General features: G+C 41.0%; 1 protein-coding gene across 5 annotated transcripts in view; it reads left to right on the top strand.

Annotated features, from left to right (window-relative positions):
* Nucleotides 1-16,562, top strand: part of pam (peptidylglycine alpha-amidating monooxygenase) — a 76,323-nt gene that overhangs the window by 27,675 nt on the left and 32,086 nt on the right. For all 5 annotated transcript variants that reach the window (XM_088391232.1, XM_088391236.1, XM_088391238.1 and 2 more), the window contains exons 9-10: nt 4,027-4,075; nt 6,347-6,414. In XM_088391232.1, the coding sequence (XP_088247358.1) occupies nt 4,027-4,075; nt 6,347-6,414 (117 nt within the window). The remainder of the gene's footprint in view (nt 1-4,026; nt 4,076-6,346; nt 6,415-16,562) is intronic.

Below are 16,562 nucleotides of genomic sequence, written 5' to 3'. Positions count from 1 at the left end.
GTTGCAGAGTGGTCCAAAGTCCTCTTTTCAGACCAAAGCAAGTTTTGTATTTCATTTGGAAGTCAAGGAGCCAGAGTCTGGAGAAAGGCTGGAGAAGAGCAAAATCCAAGTTGCTTGAAATCCAGTGTGAAGTTCCCACAGTCCGCGATGGTTTGGGGAGCCATTTCAGCTGCTGGTGTTGGTCCACTGTGTTTCATCAAGTCCAGAGTAAATGCAGATTTTAGAGCACTACATGCTTCCGTCTGCTGAAAAGCTCTATAGATATGATGATTTCATTTTCCAGCATGATCTGGCACCTGCCCATAGCGCCAAAACCACCAGTAAATGATGTACTGACCATGGCATTACTGTCCTCGATTGGCCTACGAATTCCCCTGACCTGAAGCATCCTGGGCATCTATAACACCTCAGCAATGCCACAGGCTGATTGCCTCCATGCCATGCCGCATTGGTTGCAGTCATCCGTGCAAAAGGATTCCCAACCAAGTACTGAGTGCATTAATGGACATTTTCAAATGTTTGATTTTGTTTTGCTGTTTTAAATCTTTTATTTTTACTTGGTCTGAGGAAATATTCTATTTTTTTTTAGATAGGATTTTTGAGTTTTCTTAAGCTGTTAGCCATAATCAACAATATTAACATAATAAAAGGCTTGCAATATAATGAATCCAGAATGTATGACATTTTTGTTTTTTTAATTGCATTACAGAAAATAAAGAACTTTATCACAATATTCAAATTTTCTGAGACATATATATATATATATATGTATATATATATATATATATATATATATATATATATATTTATATATATAAAATAAGCCACTATGAGATCTCATCTGCGCATGTATGAGAATCAAGTGTAAAAACAACTAACAAACAAGTGTTTTCATATGATAGAACACAGGTGTATCCTTTAAGCTTGCAAGCATTAATTAAAAAGCTGTTGGCCTTCCATGGAAAAATACATCATGTGCACTCAGTGCCATGTTTAAGTGCTTGAATGGAATTTAGAGACTTGAATATTGGTGTTAAAAAAAACCAACATTGGAACACACTGTAAACCTACCTAAATACATTTTTCACAATTTCTCAAAAGAAAAAAATCCAGATGGGTGAAAAAGATGGAATAAAGGTGTGCCACAGGGTGTCAACCTTAACAAGGCTTGCCAAAAGAAGAGTTATTGACTGTTTTACTAAAGAAAGTTGCGGGACTGGGTTCAGAGAATAAGATAAAACATAGTGTAAATCCTTGCAAATGACAAATGGTATTTCAGGAAAATTGAAAATGAGTGATTAATTCATCCGCTTTCCAAACCGCTTATTCTCATGGGGGTCGCGAGCGTGCTGGAGCCTATCTAGGGCGGTAGGCGGGTTACACCCTGAACTGGTCGGCAGGAAATCGCAGGGAACACATAGACAAACAAGCATTCACCCTCACAATCACTCCTACGGAAAATATGGATTAGCCGATCGGCCTACCGTACATGTTTACTTTGGAACGTGGGTGATTCGTGGTTTGGATGTAATTGTGTTTTGTTCTGACCGGGGTGGGGGTGTGTGTATTACCGCTGTGTTCGGCCATCCGTGGACGAAGGGAGGGGCTACCGGTGTGTTCAGCGGGGCGGGGGTGGGGCAATGACATACCAGCTCTGTTCGATTGAACCCAGGTTAAGAACCACTGTTCTAGTTAATACTTGAGCAGTACTGTACTGAAAATATATGGATTGACTAAACAGAAGTACTGTATTTTTCGGACTATAAGTCGCGTTTTTTTTCCATAGTTTGGGTGGGGGGGGCGACTTATACTGAGGAGCGACTTATATGTGAATTTTTTTCACAAATTTTCAAAATTCAGAAAAAAAAAGGTAAAACCACGATAAACAAAGCGGGATGTAGCAAGGGATTATTGTAATTTGAAGTTCAAGTGACGTCAGCGTCGCGGCGTGGCGGTTGTTTACATAAAGGACAAAGATTCAATCACGGTATGACGAAGATGACGAAGGGCCCCACGTACTACCGGCATCATTAGCGGCTTTGTTTGTAAGTGACACGGAGGACGAAGAGTTTGAAGGATTTAATGATTTGGAGTGACACAGAAGGTTTGAAAAACTATTATGGCTCCGTGGATGGAAGTCGGGGGCCGGCGCTCGGCCGGGTGGCTGTCCGGGGACGGTGGATGGGGCTCGGACATGGCTTTTACGCACGCCCGGTCCTACTCTACGGAGCTCTCTTTCACCTCCGTGGATGGAAGTCGGGGGCTGGCGCTCAGCCCCGTGGCTGTCCGGGTAGGGTGGATGGGGCTCGGACATGGCTTTTACGCACGCCCGGTCCTATTCTATGGAGCTCTCTTCCACCTCTGTGGGGATGGAAGTCCACGCCGCCACACGCCTGGAAGTTTGTTTTGTTAAATAAAGAGCCGTTTAACAAACCCACGTCTTTCCTTGTACTTTGTTAACGCTACAATATAGTTATATACTAGATCTGTGGAATAACGACGATGCTGTTGTCAGGGCGCACGCGGCATTGTTGACAAAGGACGAGGAATTTGATTGATGGATTTAATGATTTGGAGTGACACAGATGGTTTGATAATATTATTGCTTATATAATATTTATTTGATATATAATTTATATATCGTTTATATGGGCCTATGAAATATTTTGAAGTGCAAGAGCCGTTAGCTGCGCGCATTTATGTTGACATAAAGGACGATCGATGGATTTAATGACACAGATGGTTTTATAAACGTGTTATTTATGCAATAATTATTTGAATAACTCTGAATATTACGTCAGGCCCGTTCTCAGCTCTTCGTTTGTGTTTGTGTCTTGTTAGCATACCTATCATTTAGCCCAGGGGTGGGCAATTAATTTTTACAAGGGGCCACATGAAAAACCTGAGTTGTGTCAGAGGGCCACACCTACGATAATTTAAACCTGCTCAATTTTCTTCCATTGTAAAATGCACTAAATTATTTATTTTAAATAGTTGGTACTGGTAATTAGAAGAATACAACAATTATTCTGTTTATATTTATATTAAGCTATGTGAAATTGTGGTGTAAAGGTCAAATAAAAAAACAATTATTAATCAGTACAATTTATTCTTAACTTCTTGAACTTTTCCTCAAATGACAAAGCCGCTCCATCTCTGGGTGTGAAGTTTGATAAAAAGTCCTTGTTGGGCTTGCAGTTTTGCTAGCAATGCATCAGCCTCTGATGCGCCCTGTTTATCAGACAGATGTATTTTTTTCTCATGCTTGGTCGTGTAGTGGCGACTCAAATTATATTATTTGAACACAGCGACCTGTGTACCACAAATCAGGCACATGGCTTTACCTTTCATTTCTGTAAAGAAATACTTGGCAGTCCATGTTTTGTTGAAAACACGGCGCTCCTTGTCAACTTTTCTTTTCTGCGCGTTAGCACACATTTTGAGGGCAGCATTACTTCGCGCTGCTCACCTACACGCACAGCTCACATGCATGCACGCTACACGGAAGTGCGACGCCTTTCAAAATAAAAGCGAAACAGTTGTATTGTACGCACGACACAATTTCTTTATTTATTTTTTTTAAAATTACGATTGGCCTCATGCGGGCCGGACAGGGACGCACAAAGGGCCAGATGTGGCCCGCGGGCCGTAATTTGCCCAGGTTTGGTTTAGCCTGTTGTTGCTCGTTCATGTCTGTTATTGGTGTTGGATTTTGTCGAATAAATTTCCCCCAAAATGCGACTTATACTCTGGAGCGACTTATATATATATTTTTTTCACGTTATTGTGTATTTTATGGCTAATGCGACCTATATTCCGGAGCGACTTTTAGTCCGAAAAATACGGTATTGTTAACACTTAAGTATTGTAACATTCTAGTCTTGGTTATTCGTATTAGTACAAAGTAAAAAAAAACTAAAAAAACACCATTTATTATGTTTATAACTCAATTTGCATTGTATCTCTGCTGTATTATTTGCTTTTTCAATTAATCTTTTTCAGTAATTCTTTTTTTTTCCTTTACAGATCATCACAAAGATTGCTCAGGTGTCACTCTAAGAATAACATCCACCCCGTGCGTATTGTATTTGTTTATTTTTATTTTTTTACAAACTACATTGTAAGCTATGCTTCGTTCAATAATAATGGTTTGCTAAAAGAGTTCACGTTGCCATTTCCAGCAAGAAAGTTAGATTTTGTCTATCATTAATTTCATTTGACAATATTATTTTTCTTGTTCTCTTAATGCATTTGAAAATGTGTTATGCCATTTGTTTAATGCCTGATGTTATTTTCATTTGATAGTAAGAGGTGAAATTCGTTTTTAAATGTACATGAAAAATAATGAAATTGTCAACAAAATATTCTATATATTGGTGAAAATTGCTAAATACATGCACTATCCCTTTAAGTACGGTAAAGTGGAACCTTGATGTAATAAAGGGGAGAGTGGCCTAAAAACATCCAGCATACTACAGTTAGTTTTTTTTTTCAAAGTTTTAACCAGACTGACGTCGTTGGTGCTTGGAAGGGGTGATGATTGGTGTGCAGCTAGTCAGTTTAATGAGTCATGAGGTTGGCCTGCGACCCTTATCACAGTTATGATTGGATGCCATAGAGAAGAGCTTGACAAAATCAACTGCGCTGCAACAAAATCAATAACGCATATTTAAAAGATAGTACACAACGCATTAGCTAGAGTAAGCAATAGCTACAGATATGAAAAGGTAGATTCGACCCTCTTGAGCTATGTGTCTATGGTCGTGTTAAACTGATCTTAAGCTGAGGAGACATTCTCTCAAACGGCTTTCATTTTTTGCCATGTGAGAGGCCTGAGAGAGAGGCTAGCCACAGAGGTTTCATAATTCATAACAATAAATAACCATTTAAAGCTCATTAGTTTTAAAAATGTACTACTCACATTCACTTAAGGGCACCCATTTTTCCAGGTTAACATTCACTTTTGGTCTGAGCATAGCCTTTTCATTTCCATCAGCTGTCAGTGAAATGGGCGTACGTCAGTGACAGCATGAGAGGTTGGTCAGCACTTGACGCGGATAGGGATGATTGATGACACTTCTGTCCGTCCTTTTTGGAACTTTCTCGTCTCTCGTGCGCATAATGGGCGTTCTTCAGTGACAGACGAAGGGACCATTTGGTCATGTTGGATTAATTTTAAGTGAAGCCTTGGCCTGCCAGATCTGGAGGCCTCGCATTTACGAGTTTATCTTTCCTTTGATCTAGGTTCTTCCTTTTTAGTGATAGGGATGTCTTTTGATCCCTGTCAGCCATTTGTATCTTTCTTGTTCTTATGTTGTCTGTGTGTTTTCGTTCCCGTAAGAGGCCTTCACTAACAATGAGCAGGGCTCATTTGCATAGGTGACATGTTCTTTGTTTGATTCACAGGAACTTCATTCCTTTTAGTTAGCTGTAGGTTTGGTTCATAGATTGTAGTTGATCAGACCTGTTTTTCTTTGTTAAGGGTTATATACAGTTAGAAGCAGTTGCCTAAAAGTTATCCCATATTTACTCAATGTTTGTTTAAGGAACTGCATACCAGTTACCTCACGTTTGCTTAATGTGTGTTGAAGTGTTTAGGACAAGTTACTTATTATTATTATTGTGAGTTAATTTACCAAGTAGATAAAGTTAGCAAAGGTTTAGTTGCATTTGTTCCACAGCAAATTGGCAATCAACGTGCTTCAAGGTATTTGATCACAGTCGAGGACGAGTCAGCCAACTGTGAGGGAAGACGGCTGGTTAAGGAAAGAGAACGGCCTCTGCGGGGGTCACGAGCCAACAATGAAGTGCTAATTCACACCACACTACATTCTTTAGCTAATCAACGTTGCTAAACACAACACAATCTCCCCTCCCTTAGTGTAGCAACGCCTCTGTAACCAGGGCAACCATAACATTAAAAAGAGGGGCACGTGGAGTAAGGACTCAGAACTGATGGAGGTTGTAACTGAGATTGCCTCTATCTATCGTTCTCCTCGCGAGTAAACCTGTTCTGGTTGTCTTCTCCTCTTCATTCCAGCGAGTGATTTAATGTCTAATCGTATTTAGACCTAACAGGTCACCTGTGTTTTCAACTTGTATAAATGTTGTCTTGTCCAACAAAACCCAAATGTGAGAGTAGACAGACACACAGCGTTATTTATTATGTGACTCATTAATTCATCTTCCGAACTGCTTATCCTCGTGGGTGTGCTGAAGGTTATGCTTGTGGTGATCACGCACACTCAGAGACAATGAGAGAGAAATGGCTTGTGGGGGAAAATGTATAAATATTTTATCAGATTACTTCTTGTAACCTCTGATTCAATTGTCATTTCGTTTGCAGGCAGCCGTTTATTGCTGGTATATACCTGCTTATGTCCATGGACACTGTTATCCAGCCAGGAAAAAGAGGTAAACTATTTTGATGTCCACTACATATGGTAGTGCTTGGGAAAGATAATACATTCCAATTCTCTGCATCATATTTTGCAATACAAAACAATGTGTTTTGCCAGTCCAATGGTCTGGTATGTACATACTACGTGCTTCTGTGATACACAACGTACTGTAGAAAGTTGGCATAGAAAAGATTCCAGAGAATATTCTCATCCATCCAGTAATTTCATTTCAGGGCATTGAATTGACTTGACTGGTTGTCTTAGAATTTTGCCATCCCAGCAGGCTTGATCAGTTCATGCATCACCTAAAAACTCTTGTTCAAGATTTAAGATTCAAGAGTTTTTATTCGCCATGTTTGAGCGTGCCAAACAAGGAATTTGACTTCGGTAAATCACAGCCTCTGTTCAACATTTAGGTGACTAACAACACTCAGGACATGTGAAAAATGGCAAATATTCTCAAACATACCCTGATCTTAACCTCCCAAGAGGTCAAGGAAAAAAACTCAAAACTCCAGCTAGGGGAAATGAGAAACCTTGAGAAGAGACCACAGATGGAAGGGTCCCTCCTCCAGGATGACCAGGCTGCAATGGATGCAGAGAGGACACATAGTACAAACAGTGTAGACAATTCAAAAAAGGTGTAGAGAGCAGGATGTTATTGCACAGTAATGACTCTGAGACTCTAAGAGTGGTGTGAGTTCATCGTAACAGCCTGGGGGAAGAAGCTGTCTCTGTGTCTGCTGGTTTTGGCGTACAGAGCTCCATAACGCTGTCCGGAGGGGAGTAGTTCAAACTGACTGCAACCTGGGTGAGAAGGGTCTGTAGAGATGTTCCTTGCACGTTTCCTGGTCCTGGACAGGTACAAGTCTTGGATAGATGGGAGGTTGATTCCAATTATCTTTTCTGCAGTCCTGATTGTCCGTTGCGGTCTGTGCTTGTCTTGTTTGGAGGCCGAACTAAACCAGACAGTGATGGAGGTGCAGAGGACAGACTGGATGATGGCAGTGTAGAAGTTCTTCAGCAGCTCCCGCGGCAGGTTGAACTTCTTGAACTGTCTCAGGAAGTACAGCTTCTGCTGGGCCTTCTTCTGGACAGAGTCTATGTCTATGTCCATTTCAGGTCCCGTGAGATTGTGGTTCCCAGGAACTTGAAGGTGTCTGTGGCGAGAATAGTATTACTGCAGATAGTGAGGGGTGAAAGTGGTGAAGGGTCTCGCCTGAAGTCCACTGTCATCTCCACGGTCTTGAGCAGGTTCAGCTCCAGGTGGTTTTGGCTGCACCAGTGGACCGGCTGCTCCACCTCCTGTCTGTACGCAGTCTGATCACTGTCCTGGATAAGTCCGATGAGAGTGGTGTCGTCTGCATACTTCAGGAGCTTCACAGGAGAGTCACCTGAGGAGAAATCGTTGGTGTAGAGAGAGAAGAGCAGGGGGGAGAGGATGCATCCCTGAGGGGCGCCAGTATTGGTGGTCCGGGTGTCAGATGTGATGCTCCCCAGCCTCACACGCTGTCTCCTGTTGGTCAGGGAGCTGGTGATCCAGCTCGCGGTGCCTGCCTCCACCCTCCACGGGTGGAGGCAGGCACCGCGAGCTGGATGAGCTTCTGTTGGAGGATGTTAGGAGTGATGGTGTTGAACGCCGAGCTGAAGTCCACAAACAGGATCCTGGCGTACGTTCCTGGGGTGTCCAGGTGGTGCAGGATGTAGTGCAGTCCCATGTTGACCGCATCATCTGCCGACCTGTTTGCCCGGTAGGCAAACTGGAGGTGGTCAAGCAGGGGGCCCGTGACATCCTTCAGGTGGTTCAGCACTAACCTCTCGAAAGATTTCATGACCACAGATGTCAGTGCGACAGGTCTATAGTCATTCAAACCTGTGATAGCGGGCTTCTTGGGCACTGGAACGATGGTGGAGCTCTTGAAGCACGAGGGCACCTCACACAACTCCAGGAAACGTTTGAAGATCCGTGCAAAGGTGGGTACCAGCTGCTCAGCGCAAACTTTCAAGCAGGAAGGTGACACGCCGTCTGGGCCTTCCTGATCTTTTGTCTCCGGAACATCTGGCGCACTTCCTCCTCGCGGATCTGGAGTGCGGGCACGGCCTCTGCAAGAGAGAGAGTGGGTGACAACGGTGATGGAGGTGTGGACAGAGCAGTTGTGGGGGGAGGTGAGTATGTAGATTGTGCTACAGGAGGTCTTGTTGTGTGGGAGGACCGATCAAACCTGCAGTAGAACCTGTTAAGCTGGTTAGCAAGCCTTGGGCTCTCCGCAGGACGGGGGTTCATTTCTTCAAGCCCATGATGCTCTGCAGACCAGGATTGATATAGAAGTGTCTTTCCAGGCTCTCCCCGTAACACCTCCTGGCTTTCCTGACCTCTCGGTTCAGTGTGTTTCTGGTCTGCTTGAACAGGTCTCGGTCGCCGCTCCTGTAGGCCTCCTCCTTGACTTTGCGCAGCCTCCTGAGGTTGGTGTAAACCAAGGTTTGCCGTTGTTGTACGTGCAGAGGGTCTTAGTCTGCACACACAGATCCTCACAAAAACTGATGTATGATGTGACAGTGTCAGTGAGTTCATGCAGGTCTGAAGTTGCAGCTTCAAAAACTCCCCAATCGGTGCAGTCAAAGCAGGCTTGGAGGTCCTGCCTTGACTCCACTGTCCACTTCCTCACAGTCCTCACCACAGGCTTAGAAATTTTTAGTTTCTGCCTGTAGGCCGGGATCAGATGAAGTAGACAGTGGTCCAAGAGTCCTAAAGCTGCACGAACCACAGAGTGGTATGCATCCTTAATTACGGTGTAGCAGTGGTCCAGTGTCTGTGCCCCTCTGGTGGAACACGTTATGTGCTGTCTGTATCTGGGGAGTTCGTGTGCGAGGTTCGCCCTGTTAAGATCACCCAGAACAATGATTAGTGAATTTGGTAGAAGTTTCTCCATGTCTGTCACCCGGTCAGCCAGCATCTGCATGGCTTCACTCGCGCGTGCGTGTGGTGAAAAGTAAACAGCCGCCATGCCGATCGAGGAGAACTCCCATGGTGAATAGAACGGCCGGTAGTTTATGAAAAGTGTTTCTAGGAGAGGGCTGCAAAACTCTTTCAACACCGTGACATCAGTACACCAACGTTCGTTAATCATTGTTGACAGTAGCTTCCCTTGGGGCATCATAACAATTGTCACTTTGCATTCCAAAAGAATAATACCCTTTGTAGTTAGGAGCCTAGTCCCAATTTGGATATTAAGTACTTGAGTTTCCACACAAAACCCAGGCTACAGCTATTGTAACTAGCCTCGATGCATGAACTGCTATAACCTACACCAATGAGAAATGAAACATCAAACAGAAATTAACCAGTGATTATTAGACAGACACAGACAGACAGACCGATCGATTGAGTTTCATCTGTTAAAATATGGTTGATCAAGTTTACCTCACACTTTAAAGAACTTCAAAGATGACCTATCTTAGCAAAAAGAAACAATAAACATACAGCAAAAGCAGCTTCCACAGTGGTTTTTGAAAAATACTTTTCTAAGCTTCTCTTTTACCCTTGTGTAATCCATGCCTGACTATCTTTACTTAACGTGGACTGTGTTCTATCTGTCTAGCATTGTTTTCGCTTTTCTCAGGGAGATGGTCTTGTATTACATTGTTCTCCTACAATTTAATCAAATAGGAACTATCCACCTTGAGTATTACGTGAGCAACATTGTATATGTAAGACCTGACCATTACTAAGAATGTAAAGAAATCAAACTATGATAATTATATTTCCATCAGAGTGTAGTTGAGTATAAATACTTTACTGATCCTCGGGGGGAAATTCATTTGCCAACAGTTGAATACATAAATAAACAGATAGAAAATATAACATTGGACACAACAAAAACGACATCTCAAATTACGATTATTATATGTTCCATTAGAGGGTAGTTGAGTCTAAGTCAAAATTACCTCTGCAAAATATTTGGTTTTACAGACTGACAAATTCCCGTCATATCCATATATGGCTAAATCTGTCAAATTTGTCACAATATAACATCGGACACGACAAAAACGACATCGAAATAGAGGAAGAGAATAGATTTTAATTAATTAATTAAGAATTAAAACTAGAGAATAAACACAACACTACAATTGGCAATATGGCAGCTTGCTAGTCGCTGACCAGCTAGCCAGCGGCTAGCACGAGAAGTTTAAATTGTTTTCTGCGTCGTCATTTGTGTTGGTTTCTTGTGTCACAGTCGTTATATTTCATAATGATTGAGTCTATAAATGTGTTCAACATACATGAGTATGCTCCTTCTAAAATGTAAGCTTTCCCCCTTATTATTCAGTGAACAATTAATTCTATACAAATTCTTATAAGACTGTAACTTATTGAAATCTGCAACATTGTAATGATTTTATGTGTGCACATTCACGGATCTTAATTGCAATTAATGGCTCATATTTGTGGGAGTATTTTATCACATAGTATGCCGTAGAAAATAGTAGTTCTTAAAACTAATTTGGGTTGTACTCATTTATAGTGGCCACTGAATGTTTGTAAATAGAACATAAGGATAGTATTTTCCGGACTATAAGTCGCTACTTTTTGCACAAGCTTTGAACCCTGCATCCAGTGTTCCCTCTAACTATTCAAGTGTCTGTGCAAACACACAAGCTCCCTGCGCACACTGTGGACGACTGTGTGCAAGTGCACACTGTGGACCACTGTGTGCAACACCAGATTAAATAAATAAATAAATAAATAAATAAATAAATAAATAAAGTCAATGGGAACTCTAACTTGCTTGGGGTCGAATTTTGTTTTGTGTGACAGCTTGCTCCTTTTCTGTCGACCTTTTGCGCTCTCTCGCAATAATGTACCGATCCCCTGGTACATCTTGAGTCTTTGTACAATTCCAACAGCTTTCAAATAACATTTCTGCTGAATGTGACGCTTGAGGTAGTCCAACCTCCATTCCTTCCATATTTTTCCCTCCGTAAACTCGCCCGCCACTTTGGCTTCACTGCATGTTTTGCAGAGGAGCCCTTTCTGAGGAGAAAATCTCACCCAGTTTCACGGTTTCCTCTTGTAGTTGCACACACTCTGACAGCCATCCAATCTTAAAAGAACTGCCACATTTCTTATTTATTTTGGCTTGGCGAGTGGATGTGACGCTGCTCAGTCATTTCGCCATGATTAGCTAATTTAGCATTTGCATCGCTTGACATACATATATGTAGCGTAAGTGAACCATGTCATATCATTGGCTGGACACCTGTCAATTACTTATTTACACTACAAAAATGCACAGAAATAAAATCATTCGTCCACTTAATTGGATTAGATTACGTCTATCATTAGATATTAATCAATTAGTTTATGCTGAATTTTATTTTGTGCGCAGCATGGAGTTTCTTGTGCGCAAAGACTGCACGACCAATGCACAATTGCACGACTGCGCAGCTTAGAGGGAACACTGCCTGCATCCAGTGCGGCTTTTCTATGGATTTTGATTTGATCTATGATGATTTTTATGATATTGCATGATTTGTCCCTATTTTCTTGTATATGGAAATTAAACATTAACACACCTGCGGCTTATAGTTCAGTGTGACATATAGTATGAACAAAACAGGATTTTCCCCTAGTTTTAGTTGCTGCGGCTTATATTCGAGTGCGGCTTATAGTCCAAAAATTGCGGTAATACACCTTAACACAATATTCAGAGGTAATTTAGTGTTGTAAATGTATTTTATTCTAATTAAGTTCCCATGCACCCCCAAACTTACATTATCTTTTATGCTATTTTGGTTTTCTCTTTGATATGGAAAAAGGCTTCCCATTTTTTTAAACGCATCTCCATGCTGATGCTCGTGGACTGACAAATATCTGTGTATGTGTGGCTGTTGCCTAAAACCCTCAAATACGGTATTTTCCAGACTATAAGTCGCTCCGGAGTATAAGTCGCACCAGCCATAAAATGCCCCAAAAAGTGAAAAAAAACATATATAAGTCGCTCCGGAGTATAAGTCGCATTTTGGGGGCAATTTATTCGATAAAATCCCATACCAAAAACAGTCATGAACGAGCAACAACAGGCTAAATGATAGCAACAACAGGCTAAACGATGGGTATGCTAACGTGACAAACACAAACAAAGAGCTGAGAACGGGCCTGACGTAACATATAGAGTGATTAAGGACAACTATTACATGAATAACATGTTTATAAAACCATCAGTGTCACTCCAATTCATTAAATAGCAACAACAGGCTAAATGATAGGTATGCTAACGTGACAAACTCAAAGAGCTGAGAACGGGCCTGACGTAACATATAGCGTGATTAAGGACAACTATTACATGAATAACATGTTTATAAAACCATCGGTGTCACTCCAATTCATTAAATAGCAACAACAGGCTAATCGATAGGTATGCTAACGTGACAACCTCAAACAAAGAGCTGAGAACGGGCCTGACGTAACATATAGAGTGATTAAGGACAACTATTACATGAATAACATGTTTATAAAACCATTGGTGTCACTCCAATTCATTAAATAGCAACAACAGGCTAAACGATAGGTATGCTAACGTGACAAACACAAACAAAGAGCTGAGAACGGGCCTGACGTAACATATAGAGTGATTAAGGACAACTATTACATGAATAACATGTTTATAAAACCATCGGTGTCACTCCAATTCATTAAATAGCAACAACAGGCTAAACGATCGGTATGCTAACGTGACAAACACAAACAAAGAGCTGAGAACTGGCCTGACGTAACATATAGAGTGATTAAGGACAACTATTACATGAATAACATGTTTATAAAACCATCGGTGTCACTCCAATTCATTAAATCCATCGATCGTTCTTTGTCAACAATGGGTGCGCACGGCTGAGGGCGCTTGCACTTCAAAATATTCCACAGGCTCACTATAAACTATAAACTACAACTATAATACAAGCCAATAATATTATCAAACCATCCGTGCACTTTAATTCCATTAAATCCATCGATCAAATTCCTCTTCCTTTGTCAACATCGCCGCGCGTGCGCCCTGACGTCAGCCTCGTCTTTATTCCACAGATCTACTATATAACTATATTGTAGCGTTAACAAAATACAAGGATAGACGTGGGTTTGGTAAACGGCTCTTTATTAAACAAAACAAACTTCCAAGCGTGTGGCGGCGTGGACTTCCAGACAGACCGGGCGTGCGTAATGGCCATGTCCGAGCCCCGCGCACCGTTCGCGGACAGCCACTCGGCCGAGCGCCGGCCCCCGACTCAGTAGAGTAGGACCGGGCGTGCGTAAAAGCCATAATAGTTTTTCAAACCTTCTATGTCACTCCAAATCCTTAATTCCTTCAAACTCTTTGTCCTCCGTGTCACTTAGAAATGATCACCGCTAATGATGCCGGTAGTCCTTATGTGGGCACGTTTGGATGTAAACAACCGCCGCGCTGCGCTACTGACGTCACTTGAAATAGTAATCCATTGGTACATCACGGTTCTCCAAACTTTCTTTCTGCTGCTCGATTACTGTTTTCAGCTGCATATTTTACAACTTGAAGTTTGTAACCTGCAAAATATGAGTTTCTTTTTGGTGCCATTTTTCTTAAGCCCACCCAGTTGATGAGTCACGGCCAACGGTGATTTAGAGCACCCTCATCCAGTTTCGTCTGAAAATATAATTTTTTTGGGTTGTTTTATCAAAGTCAAAGTCTGCTTTATCGTCGATTTTTTATTTTTTATTTTATATACTAAGACACACAAAGAGATTGAAATTACGTTTCCACTATCCCTCGGTGAGATAGTACACATATGCATACAAGCAACACAAAAAAAAAAAACAAGAAGGCACAAACAATGAATAAATAAGAGTGTTGAATAAATGATAAATAAACAAATAATAATAAATAATAATAATAATAAATATAAGAGGAGCAAAAATGGAGCAAGTGTACATACAGCAGACAGTGGACTTGGATATGGTGCTTTAAAGTGTTAATTGCTTTATTTGATGTTTTCTCTATTTTTCATGTTTTGAATATGTTCAAGATAAAGATATAAAAGCATGTGAAGTGATTAACTATACTAAAAATAACATGGGAAGTGGTCAACTATACTTGTAAGTGATGTCTTAATGATCAAGTAAAAATTTGTGAAAAAAAACATATATAAGTCGCTCCTGAGTATAAGTCGCCCCCCCACCCAAACTATGAAAAAAAAACCCGCGACTTATAGTCCGGAAATTACGGTACATTTTTAGCATGTCTGAAAGCTATAGGAAGTGGGGTTGTCACAATACAAGAATTTCACCAATACCTGTGATTTTCCACAATTCTCAATACTAATTCGGTACCATGGTAAAAAAATACAAAACAACAGATTCCACTTACTTTTAAAATTATAAATAACAATATTCAACAATACATGAAAAAAAAGCAACAGTGGCATGGAGCCTCTCAAGCCTCAAACCTCTCAATCATTTTTTGCCCATTGGCTTGTTCAAATCTATTATTGCTCCAGTTGCATCCGCCCGGAATGCAAAATATTTCCAAAACATGACTCTTAGAGCGCCGTGTTGGACTTCCACTCACACTTGCTGAAGCCATTGTTATGAAAGACCAAAAGGTTTCTTCTTCTTCAGCACCGCTGACTGCTGCTCCGTGCTGCTCTCACGCGTATACTGCCCCCTTCAGTTACGGCAAGAATCGAGACAGCTCACCAAGTGAAAAGTTAAATATTCAGGTACCACAAAAAAGCAGGTATCGAATTGGTATGGGAAGTATCGGTTCTTGTGACAACCCTAATAGGAAACTTTGCTCTACTGACAGTTATCATTCCGAAATGGTTGAGGGATTCTCTCAAGATAAATTTAAAGCAGTTTATTCTTCAACACCTCTATGGTTGGCAAGTGATGCAGATGCAGGTTGAGTGGGCCTGTAGCAGTCATGAAGTAGGTAGGCACTTGAATAATAACAATTCACATTACAATGACTTAAAAATCAGATGCACTCTTTATGCAAAAAATCAACAAACTACATAATTTTCAAACTTAAATCATGTCACAGACTCATTTTGACCTATGTCAAAAGTGGGATTCACTATGATGGAATGGGACCTTAAAGCTTACATATCACGTTTATGAATTCATCCGTTTTACTCCTTCAGTTGTGGTCTATATAAAGTGGAACAGCGATGCTTTTATTTGAATTCCTCATTTCGATAGCATTACAGGTCCCTCTTTTATACTTTTTCTGAGGTGCGGCTCAGAGCAAGCTGTTTTGGTCCAGTGTCTTTAAATGCAAATTAGATACTCCACACCCCACTCCCTCCAGACCGCAAGATGTGCAATTCACTTTGCGGTTGACCTATTTGTATTTTTTTTTTTCAGCTGAGATAATGTTTACTTGCGCCTCAAACTTTTTGATTGATTAAAAGATGTTAATGGCAGAAGACTTGGTACATACATAACACGTAACAAAATAAATCCCCTCGCAATATTTATGAACACGTCTCGTAAACAAGCATTGCAGACAAGTTAACCAGTAAGCTAATGGTAACGTTAGCGAGAAGCTAACAAATGCATTGAACACATTGTGTTCCCCAAGAATAATACAGCACCTTTGATGCAATTCATCTGATACAACTACTCAAAATACACCCACAAGAAGTGAAAACAGAGCGCACAGCTCTAAAATCATCAGAAAGACTGACTACAATGCTATGAAAACGAGTGCATAGACACGCAATATTATTATACAAGTGAAATACAATTTATTATTTTGTCATCTCAAGCTTACTGCTTTACTGTGTATGTCGTTTCCATAGATTGAAGGAACTGAACCATCAATGAAACAAAGTCTTTCAGTCAATCCTCTATACTGACAAAAAAAGACAAAAGACACTCATCGTTGAACAAGCAGGACTTTGCCTACAGATGTGGGAACACTGCTTGAAAAATGATCAGGCACTTGTTTGAGGTTCTGATGCTGGGGGATGGTGCAATGAGTTGTGTGGATTGGTGCATCCAACAACGGAACATTATGATCTCTCCACTTCGGCATCCTTGAGTTGTTTGGACTACAAAAGTCTCTACGAGGAAAAAAGATGGCAGATTTGCAAAACCGTTTGGCCACACCCATTACCTTGTTTGATTGT

Source organism: Syngnathus floridae, chromosome 12, assembly GCF_059516105.1.
Source record: "Syngnathus floridae isolate MCC-2025c chromosome 12, RoL_Sflo_1.0, whole genome shotgun sequence".
Taxonomy (NCBI): domain Eukaryota; kingdom Metazoa; phylum Chordata; class Actinopteri; order Syngnathiformes; family Syngnathidae; genus Syngnathus; species Syngnathus floridae.
This window is presented reverse-complemented; position numbering and strand designations above follow the sequence as displayed.